Source organism: Rhizoctonia solani, chromosome 16 (assembly GCF_016906535.1).
Source record: "Rhizoctonia solani chromosome 16, complete sequence".
Classification (NCBI taxonomy): Eukaryota; Fungi; Basidiomycota; class Agaricomycetes; order Cantharellales; family Ceratobasidiaceae; genus Rhizoctonia; species Rhizoctonia solani.
Genome location: NC_057385.1, coordinates 2,494,081 through 2,511,141, shown reverse-complemented (window position 1 = coordinate 2,511,141; position 17,061 = coordinate 2,494,081). Strand labels below are relative to the sequence as shown.

At 48.7% G+C, this 17,061-nt stretch overlaps 7 protein-coding genes across 7 annotated transcripts; 5 read left to right on the top strand and 2 right to left on the bottom strand.

Moving 5' to 3' along the window:
* Positions 1 to 334: 334 nt before the first annotated feature.
* Positions 335 to 2,437, top strand: RhiXN_02077 (heat shock protein HSP70 family protein; the record flags this gene model as incomplete). The annotated part of the gene is made up of 4 exons (XM_043321896.1): positions 335 to 378; positions 436 to 1,142; positions 1,195 to 1,733; positions 1,790 to 2,437. 4 exons carry the CDS (start codon positions 335 to 337, stop codon positions 2,435 to 2,437), a joined length of 1,938 nt encoding a protein of 645 aa, XP_043187719.1.
* A 411-nt stretch (positions 2,438 to 2,848) lies between these two features.
* Positions 2,849 to 6,101, top strand: RhiXN_02076 (leucine-rich repeat-containing protein sog2; the record flags this gene model as incomplete). The annotated part of the gene is made up of 6 exons (XM_043321895.1): positions 2,849 to 3,075; positions 3,136 to 3,247; positions 3,295 to 3,387; positions 3,435 to 3,685; positions 3,739 to 5,623; positions 5,676 to 6,101. 6 exons carry the CDS (start codon positions 2,849 to 2,851, stop codon positions 6,099 to 6,101), a joined length of 2,994 nt encoding a protein of 997 aa, XP_043187718.1.
* A 487-nt stretch (positions 6,102 to 6,588) lies between these two features.
* Positions 6,589 to 6,982, top strand: RhiXN_02075 (Conidiation protein 6; the record flags this gene model as incomplete). Its single annotated transcript, XM_043321894.1, has 3 exons — positions 6,589 to 6,705; positions 6,760 to 6,828; positions 6,884 to 6,982. The coding sequence occupies 3 exons, from the start codon at positions 6,589 to 6,591 to the stop codon at positions 6,980 to 6,982; spliced, it is 285 nt and encodes a 94-aa protein (XP_043187717.1).
* A 581-nt stretch (positions 6,983 to 7,563) lies between these two features.
* Positions 7,564 to 7,979, top strand: RhiXN_02074 (uncharacterized protein; the record flags this gene model as incomplete). The annotated part of the gene is made up of 3 exons (XM_043321893.1): positions 7,564 to 7,680; positions 7,740 to 7,802; positions 7,863 to 7,979. The coding sequence occupies 3 exons, from the start codon at positions 7,564 to 7,566 to the stop codon at positions 7,977 to 7,979; spliced, it is 297 nt and encodes a 98-aa protein (XP_043187716.1).
* Positions 7,980 to 8,357: 378 nt separating this feature from the next.
* Positions 8,358 to 9,170, bottom strand: RhiXN_02073 (uncharacterized protein; the record flags this gene model as incomplete). The annotated part of the gene is made up of 5 exons (XM_043321892.1): positions 8,358 to 8,435; positions 8,483 to 8,553; positions 8,602 to 8,805; positions 8,856 to 8,940; positions 9,000 to 9,170. The coding sequence occupies 5 exons, from the start codon at positions 9,168 to 9,170 to the stop codon at positions 8,358 to 8,360; spliced, it is 609 nt and encodes a 202-aa protein (XP_043187715.1).
* A 316-nt stretch (positions 9,171 to 9,486) lies between these two features.
* Positions 9,487 to 16,097, top strand: RhiXN_02072 (myosin-3; the record flags this gene model as incomplete). Its single annotated transcript, XM_043321891.1, has 17 exons — positions 9,487 to 9,583; positions 9,634 to 9,787; positions 9,856 to 10,191; positions 10,246 to 10,331; positions 10,385 to 10,759; positions 10,815 to 11,250; positions 11,300 to 11,357; positions 11,405 to 11,440; positions 11,490 to 11,731; positions 11,787 to 11,885; positions 11,931 to 11,988; positions 15,048 to 15,129; positions 15,186 to 15,373; positions 15,426 to 15,540; positions 15,591 to 15,663; positions 15,717 to 15,934; positions 15,985 to 16,097. The coding sequence occupies 17 exons, from the start codon at positions 9,487 to 9,489 to the stop codon at positions 16,095 to 16,097; spliced, it is 2,766 nt and encodes a 921-aa protein (XP_043187714.1).
* A 100-nt stretch (positions 16,098 to 16,197) lies between these two features.
* Positions 16,198 to 16,929, bottom strand: RhiXN_02071 (glutathione S-transferase; the record flags this gene model as incomplete). The annotated part of the gene is made up of 4 exons (XM_043321890.1): positions 16,198 to 16,419; positions 16,452 to 16,632; positions 16,682 to 16,758; positions 16,813 to 16,929. The coding sequence occupies 4 exons, from the start codon at positions 16,927 to 16,929 to the stop codon at positions 16,198 to 16,200; spliced, it is 597 nt and encodes a 198-aa protein (XP_043187713.1).
* Between the last annotated feature and the right edge of the window lie 132 nt (positions 16,930 to 17,061).

The window sequence follows — 17,061 nt, the reverse complement described above, 5'->3', positions numbered from 1 at the left end:
CACACCGGATAACTTTAAGAAAAGACGCGCGGCACCTGGAAAATGCTGGTCCGGGCGAGGGCACTGGGAACAGACGAGACAATTCTGGAAACATCGGTGGCGGTGTTCACGTCATATCACGTGATGGTAATAGAACGTAGTAGAATATGGTAGAAACTGAATTTTTGAGGGCAAATGTGCTCCGCGTGTGTGCATATATATAAGGTGGTGGGACGCGCTCCCCCTCTCCTCAGACTTTCTTTGCTTTCCCCTCTCATCAGTTCTTGTGAGTCTCTGCAGCTCTATTGCGCATTCAGCCCTTGACCCTACCTCGCATAGATCTTAACGCTTAATCATGACTTCAAAAGCTATCGGAATTGATCTCGGCACTACCTACTCGTAAGTAAATTTAATCAAGTATACAAAAGTCTGCTGCTGACGCGCATTTAATCATAGCTGTGTTGGAGTATGGCAAAATGACCGAGTCGAAATTATTGCCAACGACCAGGGTAACCGCACTACCCCTTCGTATGTGTCCTTCTCGGACACCGAGCGTCTCATCGGAGATGCTGCAAAGAACCAAGTCGCCATGAACCCGGTCAACACCGTGTTCGATGCCAAGCGCCTCATCGGTCGCCGCTTCGATGATCCTGAGGTCCAGTCGGATATCAAGCACTTCCCCTTCAAGGTCGAGAACAAGGGTGGCAAGCCTGTGATTTCTGTCGAGTACCGTGGCGAGACCAAGACCTTCACTCCTGAGGAAATCTCGTCCATGGTTCTCCTCAAGATGAAGGAAACTGCCGAGTCATACCTTGGTGGTACCGTCAACAACGCCGTCGTCACTGTTCCCGCCTACTTCAACGACTCTCAGCGTCAGGCCACCAAGGATGCCGGTGTTATCTCTGGCCTCAACGTTCTCCGTATCATCAACGAGCCCACCGCTGCTGCTATCGCCTACGGTCTCGACAAGAAGGTCCAGGGGGAGCGCAACGTACTTATCTTCGATCTCGGTGGAGGAACTTTCGATGTTTCGCTCTTGACCATCGAGGAAGGTATCTTCGAAGTCAAGGCTACCGCCGGTGACACCCATCTTGGTGGTGAGGACTTTGACAACCGTCTCGTCAATCACTTTGTCCAAGAGTTCAAGCGCAAGAACAAGAAGGGTAAGTTGATCGTCCTGATCTGGTTTAATTAATGACTAATATCTCATTACAGATCTTTCTACCAACCCTCGTGCCCTCCGTCGTCTCCGCACCGCCTGCGAACGTGCCAAGCGCACTCTCTCGTCGGCTGCTCAGACTTCCATCGAAATCGACTCGCTCTTCGAGGGTATTGACTTCTACACCTCGCTCACCCGTGCTCGTTTCGAGGAGCTCTGCCAGGACCTCTTCCGTGGCACTCTCGAGCCCGTCGAGAAGGTCCTCCGCGACTCCAAGATCGACAAGAGCAACGTCCATGACATTGTGCTAGTCGGTGGTTCTACCCGTATCCCTCGTATCATCAAGCTCGTCTCCGACTTCTTCAACGGCAAGGAGCCCAACAAGTCCATCAACCCTGATGAGGCCGTCGCATACGGTGCTGCCGTCCAGGCTGCTATCCTCAGCGGTGACACCTCCGAGAAGACTCAGGACTTGCTCCTGCTCGACGTTGCTCCTCTCTCCACTGGTATCGAGACCGCTGGTGGTGTCTTCACCGCCCTCATCAAGCGCAACACCACTGTCCCGACCAAGAAGTCTGAGATCTTCTCGACCTACGTAAGTTTCATCCCGTTGGGCTATATGCGCCTGATTACTAACCCTATGCCCTGTAGTCCGACAACCAGCCCGGTGTGCTCATCCAGGTCTACGAGGGTGAGCGTGCGCGCACCAAGGATAACAACCTTCTCGGAAAGTTCGAACTCTCCGGCATTCCTCCCGCCCCTCGTGGTGTTCCTCAAATCGAGGTCACCTTCGACATCGATGCCAACGGTATCTTGAACGTCTCTGCCGCGGACAAGACCACCGGAAAGTCCAACCGCATCACCATCACCAACGACAAGGGTCGTCTCTCCAAGGAGGAGATCGAGCGCATGGTCTCCGAGGCCGAGAAGTACAAGAAGGAGGACGAGGAAGCCGCCGCTCGTATCTCTTCCAAGAATGCGCTCGAATCCTACGCCTACAACCTGCGCAACACTCTCCAGGACGACAAGCTCGCCGACAAGTTCGAAGCCGGCGACAAGTCCAAACTCCAGAGTGCTGTCGATGAGGCCATCGGCTGGCTCGACGCCTCCCAGGAAGCTTCCAAGGAGGAGTACGAGAGCAAGCAAAAGGAGCTCGAGGCCGTTGCAAACCCGATCATGTCGAGGTTGTACGGCGGTGGAGGAGCCCCTGGTGGTGCACCTGGTGGATTCCCCGGTGCTGGTGGAGCGGGTGGTGCTGCACACGACGCCGACGGCCCATCCGTCGAGGAGGTCGACTAAACTCTTGTTTGATAGACCGTTTTGTGCATTTGTGTTCATAGTTTTCCTATCATTGTATTGTATTAAGTGATTTGAACATTTATAAATTTCCTTTTTTCATCCACTTGTGCCATGAGCTCTGAAAATTGGGAACATTTTATGGTCAAGGGTTGAGTAGAATTGGTCGTTGAGAGAGCCGGAGCCGGGAAGAACTGAAACGTAAATCATTGTAACAAAAAATTGAAGGAATCCTGAAGAGGCAAATGCGTGCAAGCATGAGTGAAATCACAACAAACGAGAGTTGTCATACTTTAATCGGCAGGGACAAGGGTAGCCTCGGGAGGCGACAATCGGGGTTAGCGCCCAGCGTCTGTTTAGACTTGCGCTTCCGGTCAACAACGACAGCGACCGCACTGGATAGTACCCGGTGCGATGCTCTCTGCAGGCGACTCTTCGTCTCGGCCGAACCACTCGCGGGCTCGGTCGGCGTCTACTCCGCTCGATAGCGTTCTTATAGCTGCTGCCATCGCATCGTCCGCAGATGCGGGAAAGACACTTGACTTTAGTCTCAAGAATATTGGAGATGTCAGCGAGGAGGCTACCGAGGAGCTTGCACGCATAGGAAGAGACGACCTTGATGCCGAGGGCATAGTCACTAGGTAGTTATATACGTTGCTTATGATTCCTGTGATGTGGTGGAGCTCATACACACCCCGTAGACTTGCACTTTCGAATAATTATCTGCGAAAATTACCCTCCAATTTTGCATCGCTCTATCGCCTGAGATACCTCAACCTGCGTGCGAATGCATTTGTGACCTTTCCAGAAGTGGTATGTGTGTTTGTGTACTTGATTTGACTTGCTCATTCTGCTCGTAGGTTACCAAGATGCCCTCACTGGAGATTCTCGACATTGGAAGGAACAAGATCCCGCTTCTTCCAGTCGACCCAGGCACTCTTGTGAACCTTAGGGTCAGCCGCCTATTCTAGCTCTTATATGCCCATCTAAACTCTCACAGGTCTTTTCGCTATCTAAAAACAGAATAACCAAGTTACCTGGGTACTTTGTCGAGTTCAAGAATCTGAAGATGCTCAAAGTAGACAACAACCCGATAGAATGGCCTCCTGCATCAGTTGTACAGGACAAAATTCCCCAGACGGACAAGACCGATGACATGGTCAAGTTCATTACCCAGCTCAAGCAGTGGTACACCACCAACGCCTCGCCCAGGAAACCCGGCGCTGAACAGTCAAGAAGAGCACCCAGCAGGTATGACCTCAATCCACTCAATGACAAGACCAAAACCAACTCAACACTTCCAGATCTGGCCAAGCGAACAACGTCGGCGAATCGCGGACAACATTTGGGCGCCCTGCCCACGGCCGGAACGTTTCTGAGGATTCGGTCAATTCCGAATATTCAGTTACCTCAGAGTATTCATTGGTTGATAACGTTAATTATGTCGCCGGAGAGACGCCTGCGCTGGCTATTTCCAAGAAACCCCAGCCGACAAGGTCCGAGCCAGGCGGGTCGCCAGATACATCTGTCCCTACGCTCGATGAGCCCACACCTTCCTCTTCATCGAGTTATCACGGGCGAAATGCGTCGTATTCCGCTGATAGTCGACGACCTGCGGCTTCGGTGGGTAACCTAGCTGCGAAACAGAGTCTTCCGGATCTACGAAAAGGGTATAATCCCAATGGAACCATCAAACCGTCGGGTAGGAGAGCTCGCGAACCTTTAAGCGGGCCTTTCTCTTCAACTCCACGGCAAAATGGCGCGTCGACCTCCGCCGCCGGAGTCACTTCACCTCCACTTCCATCGCACTCAACTCCGATTCACCAGGCCGAGACTTCCCCTCCTCCAACGGGGATCGTTCCTGAAACGCCCATGGATGGGGTCCGAAACTCGTACTTTAGGAGGCTCTCGACTATCCCTTTTTCGGTTTCTGCCCCGCCCCTTCCTCAATCGCTCCTCCAAACAGTCGATGCAATTAGGGGTATATTGTTTGCTGTCTCCCAGATCTATTCAGCCATACAACAATACACCAACGTGATAGTGGAACGTCGAATAGCCAATATCCTAGTTCGGGTCCTCGATCCGGCCAAAAAGGCAATGGATACGCTTATTGGCGCTCTCGAGCGATATGATTCGACTGCCCGGCGAGCTGTCCCAAGCGCAATGGAATGTCGTTCGGTCGTCGAGGCATGCCATGAAAATGTAAGCGTATGCTGCCGAGTTGTTGCGATGCTCCAGCTGCAGCTCAAGGTTCTGGCTGCAGGGGCTGGTGGCGATGTGCGTTTTGCGCGTCACTTGCTGTTGATGTTGTATGGAGGTGTTGCCGAGGTTGTGAACTCTTGGCGCGATTTGATGCCCCATTTGGCCGAGGTTAAGGAATATCTTGCCGAAACCACTGTATCGCCCATACCAACCATTTCCTCCAAATCTGGGTTGGGACTTAGTATGGCACCGGGTACTTCTGGGCCATCGTCATCCAGACGACCTATCTCTCCCATTGAAGAGCATACAGAACCACTCAATTCTACTATTGCACGAGAGGCCGAGTCGGAGTTAGAATCCGCTCCTACCTCAGCTCGATCCGCACCCCAGTCTAACCAGGCATCTGGCTCGCGCGACCTTAAGCTGAGCACTCTCAGCAGGGCCCTCACGTCTTCACCTATGGATTCTCCTATGAGTGCCGGCTCCGAGGCCCCTGTCGCACAATCATCTCCTACACCTCTACGGTCTGCGCTCAAAAATTCCAATGCCAACGGGTTGCATGCCGATCAGTCGGTCACATCATCTCCAAACCATTCAATATCAGGTCGCTCAGCGTCTCGCGAACAGAATCTCTCGGACACGACTGGTTCACCGCTCATGCGCACTACCGCACGACAAGCACGTCGTGCGCCAGGTACATTACTCGCACCATCCGAGTCACTACAAGGCGTGGACGAAGATTTGCTCAATACGGCTGAAAAGGCGGCTGCCATAGCATCTGAAATGTGGGCTTTGTTAGGCGCGACGATTGATTCTGCGCGGTCCCAGGGTGTGGGTAAGGGCGTGATTGCTCCTGTCGATGAGGGCCTGAGCAATGCACTTGACGCGACGTCCAAGTTACGAGCCGCCCTTCGTGCTGTGCGCGAAGGAACTGGGAAGGAAGCCGGCCGGAAACCCCTGTATGAATTTGCTACGTTGTTTGCCAAGGTGAGCCTTCTAAGACACTGTTATTGAAGCTTCTAATACGTATTTTACCTAGACCGTTACCCGAGCTATTGTCCTATTGAGGACTTTCTCCAGCGCATATCCAATTTCCCCGTCTCTGCGAAATTCAGCTCAGCGCGTAACACAGGCAACGCAAGAAACCATCTTCTTCCTCCAGGCATCATCGTTTGCTCCACCGCCCTCCGCACGACCGACTACTCCGGCGTTCGCAGGTGGTCTAGGTTTGGGTATTTCAGAAGCAGGAGAGGGCCACATACGTGCAGGGTCTTCTCTCTCGCGAAGTCGGAGCGCAGCTGTTGGTGGTGTGGCACCATCACAATCTTCCGGCCCAACACCCATCCCAGGAACACCGCGCGACGTTCCTTGGAGCGCGATGCCCGGACAGTCCTTCAAGAGTGACGAACATATGACCGTGCATCACCCGACACTCATCGGCCGAACTGGTGCGCAAATGATCTAAACACTAATTCTAAGGGCTGTGCCTTGTGTGTTTTACAGTACACGCTTTTTCCCTGTTATCGCGTTTGCCTTTTTTCCTATTCCTACTCGTCGCATGTTGTCACAACTTCTATTAAACCTTAACTGCATAAGTACTGTGTATTATAACATGCATATCCTACCACACGATACACTAGTTCGCTATTCAGGTCTATGGGGCCTTTTACTTAATTCCATAGGCAATATAGAATAGAGACAAATGATAATCAGAAGTATATCGCGTGGTCACTGACGTACTAGGGCTTCTAATTGGCGTGACGTCTGGTCGCGTCATAGGATAGGAGCAAAGAACTCAGGCGAATGTTAGAAGAAGTATGGGCTCCACGTCCGCCCCACCTTGCGCTCATGTGGTCAGTATCACCGGTGAGCGCATATAAGCCAAGTGGGGTAAGCCCAAGACTCGCCAATTCAATTTTTACCTCACCCAACGTAACTAAATTTTACTAAACATGTTTGGATCCCGCCGTACTCGTGCTACTCATACTACTCATACCTCTACGCGTCGTGGTGGCTTTAGTGGGATGTTCCACCGTAAGAATCCTAACCGTCGTGCTGGTGGATACAAGGTTAGTTCCACTGATTAACACCCAGAGTAACGTGGATTGATGGGCGTGTTCCAGGCTGCGTTGCACAATCCTAACACCACATCTGCTGGCCGGCAGCATGCCAAGCGCGGTCTGAGGTCAATGGTACGTCCAAAGGTCTAGACTCCAAGGTAACTGCTAGCTTACTGCTTCGAGACAGGGCCGCGGCAACGAAGCGCATGTACCCCTATCTGTTCGCATTAAGCATTTCTTGCATATTGGTGGTCGCCGTCGCCATACCACTACCCATCGCTACTAAATCCCCAGTCCTATATTGTTAAACGTCCCGAGATATCCTTTTGATGATTACCCATTGTATCAATTAGTTTTGTGCTATTGTCCTTTTAATGAATGGTACCTCTAATTTCAGTTCTGTATGCACTGGTTGAGAGCGCGAATAGATCAGGACTTTTGCGCGGGCATTTGGTATAAAAGGTTAGGTTAATGTACGTCCGTCTACCAACAACGTGAGTTTATTACCGGAAATATATGATATCGGTATATTTTGTTGTACACAAGTTAGTGTTATAATTGACTTGTTGTCACCACAGTTGGGTCTCAATGCTTGGGGCTCGCACTGAACTCCATTTACGGAACTCCATTCCGGCATTTGCCCCCTAGTGATGTCGCCCTGCGTCACAAGCACTGTTGGCGTTCTGGATGCGTTAACCTTGGTTAAAGGGCACCAAAACTAACATAAGATGTGGAGTATTGAATTAAGATTACGAGAGTGCCCGACGCATATAAGCACTCATCCTCACAATCAGAACGGACAAGTTGCTACTACCAGACCATTTAAATTCTAACTACCAACTGTCACATATAACTCAGCTTCACATAATGTTTGGATCTCGTCGCTCTCGTGCTCCCGCTGCTGGAATGGGTGGCGGAGGTTATGGAGCTGCCCCCCTCGACGAAGAGGATTTGGAATGGGAGGCGGGCGTCGCGGCGCTGGCTGTGGGGTATGATTTGTTTGATTTTAGACCCATGACCACCAACTCATGACGAGATTCTAGCCGCAACCCATGGGAGGGGGAATGGGTGCTGGAAGAACCGGTGGCATGGGGATGGCTCCTGGTGTAAGTTAACTATATGTGCACACAAGTCCATGCTAATAAGGATCACACTTATTGCTCTAGGGGTTGTTGCTCCTCGCGTTAGGACCCGCGATCGCATCAAGCGACTCTTTGGATTTGGCCGTTCGCGTCGTAGGACGGCTATGTACTAAACCAGCCCGTGGTGCAAGCGTGCTTTGAAAGGAAGAAGTGAATAATGTATCATCCATTTTTATTGCTATAATCTGCCTGTGGCATAATGATTGCTCATGTATTGACACCATTTGCTATAACAAAGGACCTGAAGTCTATTCTCTATGCTTGTTTCAATGGATGGTGCCCCTTCCATGATACTTAATTCACAACAAATTTTACAATTTGCTCAGATGCTCTGAATGAATTATTGAGCATGGGAGGCCATTTGAGTGCACTGCATGGCATCAATTCATTAGCGATGAAACGGTGAAAGTTATGCTCCATTTTCGTAGCAAATACAATATGATGGGGCTACGGACCAAAGTGTATCTAGGATAAATATATGGGAAAACAGACAGTCATAGATGAATTGTCTAGCAAACCTTACTGGGAGGGTAGCGAAGCGATAGTTTGGCCGACTTTTTTAGCCCTTTGGGCTCGCTGCATGAGAGTAGGCTCCTCCTATTTACAATTAGAGCTGAGTTTGACGAACAGATAGATGAACATACTTTTCCCAATTTGACTGCAATAGCAGCTGTTTCTTTATGAGTTTCGACAACATCCTCCCATCGGGGCACCTCTGTTCGAAAGTTCGGTACCGGTAGTCCAAGTAGTACTGGAGACATACCTTCGATTTCACGTGGCACTGGAGGCCGGAGAGGGACAGAAACAGGTATTGCCATGCGTTGTCGTAGCAAAAGGTCCTCCACAACCCTTTCAACTTCCCTGGGTGCTTTTCTCCGCCTGTCTGCCAGCGTCTTATCCCAGACCAATTGTTCTTCAGTCGAAGCTTGCCTCCGGCCGTTCAAGAGTTCGTCATAGGGCTCGGTTTCTTGGCAGCGTTAGTACATGATAACCATCGTGAACGTCCAGAATGGTCACCTTCAGCTTCAGGAACATAGTTCTCGAGGTCCTGCCCGTTTACTGATATGTTGGGTTTAGCAGTATCAAATGCCTCTTTTTGCCACTAAATTCAGAGCTGTTGAGCAAATAATTAAGTTTGAGAAATGGTGCACGTGTACTGACATCTTTCAAGCACTTGAGTAACATCTCTTTATCTTCGGCTGATATGGGCTCTCCAGCAGCAAGTGTAGAATTAAGAATGTCCAATACATTGGAATCAAATTCTTCTTGGATACGATTCCAGTCGTCGATGCCGTTCAGCGCAATTCGAGTTATTTCTCCAGATACAGACATCCCAGAGAATCGTTCCAGTCAAGGGGATCAACACTGGTCATGTGACCGCGACCCAAATCCGGCGAAGAGTATTCTAACTCTCATTGGAGCCACCACCACCTTGGCCTGATCGCTGCTGCCTCCGATAGATCAACTGACTGAGTCACAAGGATCTATAGTTACTGTTCTTAGCTCTACAGGTGAAACATACTGTTTGTCTAGGGGCTTGAAGTATACCCTGGCGTTTCTGCACGGTCGTAAGTGTCGGCTATTGTCTATGGACCTCCTATTCATGCTTGTAAATAGCATATATCATACTTAATTACAGGGATATAACATGGCTAACTCTGGCTCTAAATTCTCTTCTCGCGTTCAACAACAGGCTGCTTCATTGGTTAGAGCGATTGAAAGAATACACGAGGAGGAGAGCGGAAGTGAGCATCCAGGCTGCCTTGGGTTAGATTTATTCCTTATCCCCCACTAGTTTTCGTCGCCCGTGCAGATAATATCTCCCGTGAGAATGATCGATTACGCAAGGAGCTATATGATCTTCAGCAGCGAATCAAAATACTCACCGAGCGCCTTGGTTTCGAAGATCTGGATCGCGCAGAAGAGTCACTGAACGACAAATTGTCCGGGTCACTCGGGAACATAAACTCGCTGTTGAGAATATTAGTGCTCTCACTTCCGAACTGGAGTCCACTAGGAATCAGCTTGTTCAGGAACAAGCTGCACGGGTGGAAGAACAGCAGCTAACAGAAGGTCTCAAATCCGACTTGGCACGTCGGAAGAAGACTATTCTCGATGCTCAGGTAGAATCGGAACAGGACCGCGAAGCGCTGGGGCGACTCAAACTGGAGCTTCAATCTGAGTGGCAGAAGAGTAGCAAACTAGAATTCCAGATTTCTACATACAGGAAGGAAAACGAGCGCCTTATAAGCGAGTGCGAGGAGCTCAAATCTGCCTTGACCAAGGGTCGTATTCAACGTTTGTCCTTGGCGCCTGAAACTCCTTTGCGAGATCCCTCCGCCAAAATAGACATGTAAGTATTTTGCGCAGTCTATGTCAAGCAACTGTTATCTAAACGTATAACCAGTCCAGCCGTAGGCGGCCAGGACCTATCTGCTCCCGAAGACATTGGCTCACTCCCTGCCGATGCCCAGTTGCCCATTTGCGACGGCAGTACGATGAACTACTCTCGTCCAAAGAACGGTTGGCTGAGAAATACGGGAAAGATCTAGCGCAATGGAACATGTTCAAGGAAAAATACCGAGTTAGTAGTGGCGGAAAGGGAATTGTTGTTTCGGAGAGAGGCATTAAAACTCAAAGTCGAGTTGCCAAATGGGCCAAAGACTCCCCAACTCCAGCCGCCAGAACATCTCACTCAAGGGCTATTCCCGCCACGCCTGTCGGCAACGATGTGTTCATCAAACAAGAAGAAAGTACACCTACTCTTGCAGCTTTACCTCGCCTTCAAAGGCTTCAACTAAATCCTCCAAGCTCGGGCCTGGTCACACCTGAAGGGGTAACACCCGCTACTTCGAATACTGAGACACAAGATTCACGATCCGTTTCACCAGTAGTACCAATGAACGAGCACAGTACCAAAGGTAGTTCAATTCATTTCTATTGTTACTCTAATCCCATATAACAATTCATTTCCAGAAAGGTCTCCCGGAGCCAAGTCCACAGGTCAGAAGCCGGCTGCTAGACCTGACATTATGGCAATCAAGCAGGGATCTCAGAGCGATAACGAGGGTAGTTTGCTTTTGCGGAAGCTGAGTCACACCAGTGCAGCCCCGCTATTAGCTCGCAGCATGTCTTCTCCAGCTGAATCACCTCACCATCCAAAAGATGGCGCACGTAGATTGAAACTTTTGGGGAAACGGAAAGCTTTCGCATTCGATGGCGAAAGTTCCGATGAAGACCCTGCAACGCCCCGAGCAAACAGAGGGATGTCGGCTTTAGCCTCAGAGCCCGCTGACCAACCCCGTGATGAAAGAGATGCTCAGCTAAGAGAATTGAGACGCAAGTCCGGGCCACAAGCGGTGACCGACTATCAGCAATTCAAGGGGCGGGGTCGTTATGCTGTTACTTCCAAGTAGGTGTGACTCATTATAGAGCGCCAGTGTTGCTGACGCATGAATTAGGCCAGGGGACAAAACCATCAACAGCGAGTTCGAGATCAACCCTATACATAACGAGGGAGTAGCATTTCAATTTGATTCGTAGTAAGAGACAAGAACGAACGCAAGAAACTTGCTGCTGGGGACTGCATTGCTTGCAAAGAAGTGAGTCAATTACAAGAACTCCAAGTTCCATCTTACATCCCCACCACAGTACTATGAAGCAGTTGGAGCGATGCCTGCTCGTCCCAGAGCGCCTCTCTGGAAGTCCCCGCCACCCGAAGGCGCTGGCCCATCCCTAAGACCTCACTCATGTAAACATAGAGAGGGCGGTGCAGATCTTTCTGTGTCAGATGATGTTGATATGGAAGATGATGTTGGGCTGGCCGCGCATAAGCAGGCAATCTCACGCCACCGACACAAATGGGTCCCAGCTTCTACCCCTCCTGACTATTGGTAAGCGTCAACTAAGTATATTCGATAATTATTTCTTAGATGCTGGGTTGTTTAGGAATATTGGATTCCCCGATACGCAGCAAGTTGAAGAAATTAACCGACGTGCTGGTGAACTGCACAATCAGAAACGCACTGCCGTCGAACAAGAAGCGGGGTGAGTAGCAGCCTAACTACCCAATTGATAATTGTTCTTGACCAGGATTTCTCCAGTCGAGAAGGAGGCAGATACAGGAAACGGGCATAACAGTAGACTCTGGGTCTTAGAGTTATTAATTTAGAACTTTGTAATTATTCATATTATGTATGCCTATGTAAGAATACATCAACTGACAGGCGGATCAGAGGAAGGCAGCGCAAAGCGAATGGAATAGCGAGATATCGGTGTGATAAGGGTGCCTGTCAGTGCACATTTTAACAGACGTAGAGGGCTGTAGTGTGAAGAAAGTTTTGACCAAACGATTACTAGTACTCTGGGTTAGACGGATCACTATGTTATCATGGGTACTTACTGTGCTGGAAAAATATCTGGGAGAAGGGAATAGGCTTGTTCTATGAATCGCATTGGACAGAGATTAATACACACAGAACTGATTGAAAATAGACTTACAACAAGTATAAGTCTTGCGGAAGGCATGGTGGGCGAGGATGCACCATATGATTCAACACGAAGTTCAATACCTCCTAAGTAAAACTGTAAATCATTGTCACCATGTTGTCACTTGGAACAACACACCTGGAAGCCGTGCTGGATCCTTTATTCTCAACATCAATGCAAACAACGGGAAATGATTAAGGAATGCAAGTATTGTTTCCAAACATGCTTGCATCCCAATTATCCCGAGCCGAGTCTAATAAACAATAGTTGAACCAAGAGGTTGTGACGTCCAAACGAACGCATCTCATACCAAAGTGAAGAGCATGTAGTATACCGCCATGGTTGGAAACAAGAATGTCACCAGGGTAAAAAGAATGGTCCCTAGCATTAATTGGTCCATGTCATAATTCCAAGCATCTGTTCTGTTTCGAAGGATATTCCTTCTTTTCCCTGTTTGCCCGCGCAATTTCGTCAGGTACACTTCAATCGAATAAAACAGGAGGATGCCTACCGCGGAAAAGGTTGAATAGGGAGCCAAGAAGTTTGAGTAATCGGGCGAATACTGTTGTAGCCAAAAGATAGCAGACGTAAGTATGAAGCGTCAAAAGGCTAAGTACATCTGAGGTCAGTGACAAAATCATGGTCGTTCCTAGAACGCCCACGCTCCCGATGCAGTGGAGTAGCGAGGGAAAGTATGGTGCCACTTCCTGAAAAATACCTAAGCAAACTTATTGGTATCAAAACCGAATAGAGGCAAAAGTGCCTCACGTTCCCAATGGTCGATAACTGTGGAGAATGAACTGCACAGAAAGCCACTCAATTCGGTATTGAGCTTCAGCCCTATGGGCCAATTGTCGAGCCAGTAGAGCGATTCACGAAGCTGGACGATGAAGTAGTTCTAAATAAGCGGTTAGTTGAGCGGCATGTAGGTCATGTTATACGACCTGCCTGAATAAAATCAGAAGCAAGCTGAGCCAGACATCTTTGTTGTCGCAAATAAACCCTCCTAGAGCAGTTCCAATAATTACATCGTTGGCGATTAACCAGACGCATTGAAGAAGCTGCGAAATGAATAGAAGAATAAATAACTGTTGAGTTTGCTAGCTCACTTAATATAACGGGCCGTGGACCGGCGATATCTTGGACGTTTCCTGGTTTAGTGGCTTTGTACTGCTCGCCCGCATTTAATATTTGTTCCAGCCGAACGTCAACCTGTTGTACTAAGGATAGTTAAACGAGGGTGGAAATACATGGATGAAGTACCCACAAGTTGCGGACATGTCTTTAAGTAGCATAGATTCGGAATACACTGCTGGCATTGACGCATTGCAGACTGCCCCAATAATTCGAATGGAGCAAGGGAAGCTACTATAAGAGCGCTCCATACACCAAGCTGGCGAATGCAAGTTTCGCGTTTGGTTAAGACCTTTTCGGAGCCGATAAGCGAGCTATCGGCTATCTTTCCTTGTACCAATTGATCCATTAGTGATGTAAGATTAACCTAGCCTTGATTCAGTATGCTTCAGATGATTGGGAACATAACTCACATGGTTCAATATGGTGTCCATGGATGGCATACATAGCGCTTCGAATATATGAAGCCCATTGTGATTAGCTGAGAGAGCAGCATTCAGCAAGGTTACGTTTTGGTCAGGATTGAGTATCTCAGACTTTGGAATCAAATCCAATTGTAGCGGTTTTACTGTGTAAAACCGTTGAGCACGTAGGTTGGGTGCTCTATACGTAACCCAGTTATAGTTCCTTCCGACTCTCTTTAAAACTTTAATGAGCAGTGTTGTCCTTGGTTTGAATAAAGTACGCACTCAGTGGAACCGAGGTCATCTAAGACCACAAGGGGTGCCAGCGGCGCCGAAGAGTTCCCATTGAAATTCCATTTTAGCAAGTTTATCTGCTTTATCCGTTCCTCTGATATCTTGCGGCAACACAACCAATTCACCTATTCATAACCTCACTGAGTTCAAAGGGCGGCTTACCTCGGGGTAAACACGTCCTACGACGATCACCAAACCATCCCACACCCAGCCGTAGTACAAATTATGACTCTCATTAGTTAATGTTTCGTTCACAAATATATATCTTCCGTGCCGCATGAAGTTAACTGAAGGTGCGGAGTGTTTTCTTCGTTACAGCTTAGGCAACGTGACTGACGGGCGAGCAATTTCTCGCGAGTCACGTGACATTGCAGAATGATGTCGCGTCTCAGGGTCGTACTGCCCTTGCTCAGGCATTGCAATTGCCTTCCACTTCAACTTACGCGGTCTTCTGTTTTAACTCACTTTTTCACCGAGTCTGTCCTCTTCGGAAAAATCAATATGCCTCCCAAGCGCGGCACGAAGCGAGCGACTAGCCAGATGAAGAGACAAAGAGCCGACCATCAGTGAAGCGTTCAAAGTCGTCCACAAATTCTGAGATAGCAGGATATCCGTGGACAAATAAGGGGATTCCAGAGACTATAATTTTGCCCCTTCAGAAGATAAGATACGAATATCCGCCTGGAATGTGTGTGGGCTTACAGCATGCTGGAAAAAAGTGAGTCTCGGTCGCTTTATGCCTAAAATACGTATTTAAGTAAGGTGTATTTGTATAGGGATTTAATCGCTATATCGAAGCAGAGGATGCCGATATAGTAATCCTTACAGAAACAAAAGCAAGCCGGTATTTTTGCCCCAGTCGGTCACATCACCTAATGTTGTTATATAGGTCAACGACCAGCCTGTTGATCCACTACTTGCGAAAAATTATCCTTACCAGTACTGGAATAGGGCCGCCAAAAAGGGATATGGTATGAAGGTGCTTTCCAATAAGATTGGGTAGTTAATGAACCAAGTCCCACTTAAGCCGGAACTGCAATCCTGTCAAAATACAAACCGATATCTAGCTCGTTTACCCTAGACTCAAGTACCAATGCCGCATCGGGGACACCGAAGCTGGACGAAGACGACATCAAGGGTAGACTTGTGACATTAGAGTTTGAGAAATGCTGGGTTATTGGTACCTACGTCCCCAATGCTGGTGAAGGTCTTAAGGTATGTAACTACGTGATTCCTGCAAGGGGACGCACTGACAGCAACACCCAAGAATATGGACAGGAAAGTAGCTTGGCAGGTAGCGTTTGAGGCTCACCTTAGGAAGCTCGATGCTGTCAAACCTGTGATCTGGGCCGGCGACTTGAATGTTGCTCCTACCGCAAAAGGTTTTTGAGTAACAGATGGCCTGAAGTCACAACTCATCTTTATTCATTAGATCTTAGGAACGATAAATCTAATTGGAACAAGACGGCTGGCTACACTGAGCAAGAGACATCGGCTTCAAGCGCGTCTTAGCAGGCCCTCCCGTGGAACCCTTGACTAAAGTTGCCGTTACAGAGAGGACGGAAACAGCGCATACAACCTCGGCCGAAGGGAAAGAAACTACCACCACTGAAGTCACTGCAGTTGTTGCGGCTAACGTGGCGCCGTCTACACATGATCGTGCCGGGCCTATGATGGACGTCTGGAGGCGATTGCACCCCGACGACGAGCATTACACTTACTTCAGCTACCGCTTCAATGCCAGACTGAAGGGAATGGGCTGGCGCATTGATCACTGTGAGTGACGATGTGTTTATCATTTGGTTTTTAAAGCTGATTATTTCCAGTCGTCGTTAGCGAGCGATTCTTCCCCAAAGTTGCTGCCTGCGAAATTCGAAGTGAGATATGGGGAGCATCCGACCACTGTCCCATCATGATGGACTTTGAGGGTCCACTTTAAGTAAATTGTTTTGCGCATATTTATTTTCGCATGTTGTTCTATACGCGTATAATATGATTTATTCCTAAAGCCCTGTCTGATAGCACTGATAACTCGCCTTCTATTCATCCTCTTCCTCGAGATCAAAAATGTCTGGTGTGACCTCCAGTTCATCTTCCTCAGCATTCTGGATGCTCACGATTCCAGTTGCGAACAAGTACACCATACTTCCTACTCCTGCTATCAAACCGAATATCCATTTTCCATACTTCGCAGAGAAATCGCTTTTAGTGACGGACTCCTTCTCCTTCTCTTGGGCGAACGCATTTTTTCCTTTCTCCAACTGTTGAAAACAGCAGAGAGAGACGACCGAACCGTTGGAGTTCCGAGGATTGGTGCTGGTGGCGGTTCTCGGGATAATTTCAAGATACGGTCAGCGTGAGTGGCAAGAGTGTCGTAAGACTTTCGTAGTTCGTCCGATATAGTTGAAGTTGGGAATGGAATGTGGAGAATTGGGAGAATATGCGCTGCCAGTATTATGTCTATGGTCGTTGGACTACGCCAGATTGAATGATGGCTCTGCAATAATTATTGGAAATGCCTACCTGTCTCCGTAAATAAAGTCGTGATCGCCAAGAAGGCCGCTGAGTAGCTCGAATGCCGTGCGTGCCTTATTCAATAACTAGGAGATGTAAACACACGGCAAGTAAAAGAACGGAAGGCGGGTTTAACACACCCTTTCTCGGGCAAATGCATGCTTATAAATTTGCACTGGGGGAATCCCTGGTTGCTGAGGGGCTTTAGTGGTCGGTTTAGTAGGCTCAGGCTCTTCGATATAATGTGCATCCCACATTCCTATGGCCTCAAGCCGAGGTTGATGCACCTTACGAAGCCTATTCGGCACATACAGTCTCTGGGGAAATGACATGAGTTTTGCAAGTGCCCCGTGTGTAAATGTCCAGTAATGCTCGACATATAGTTGATA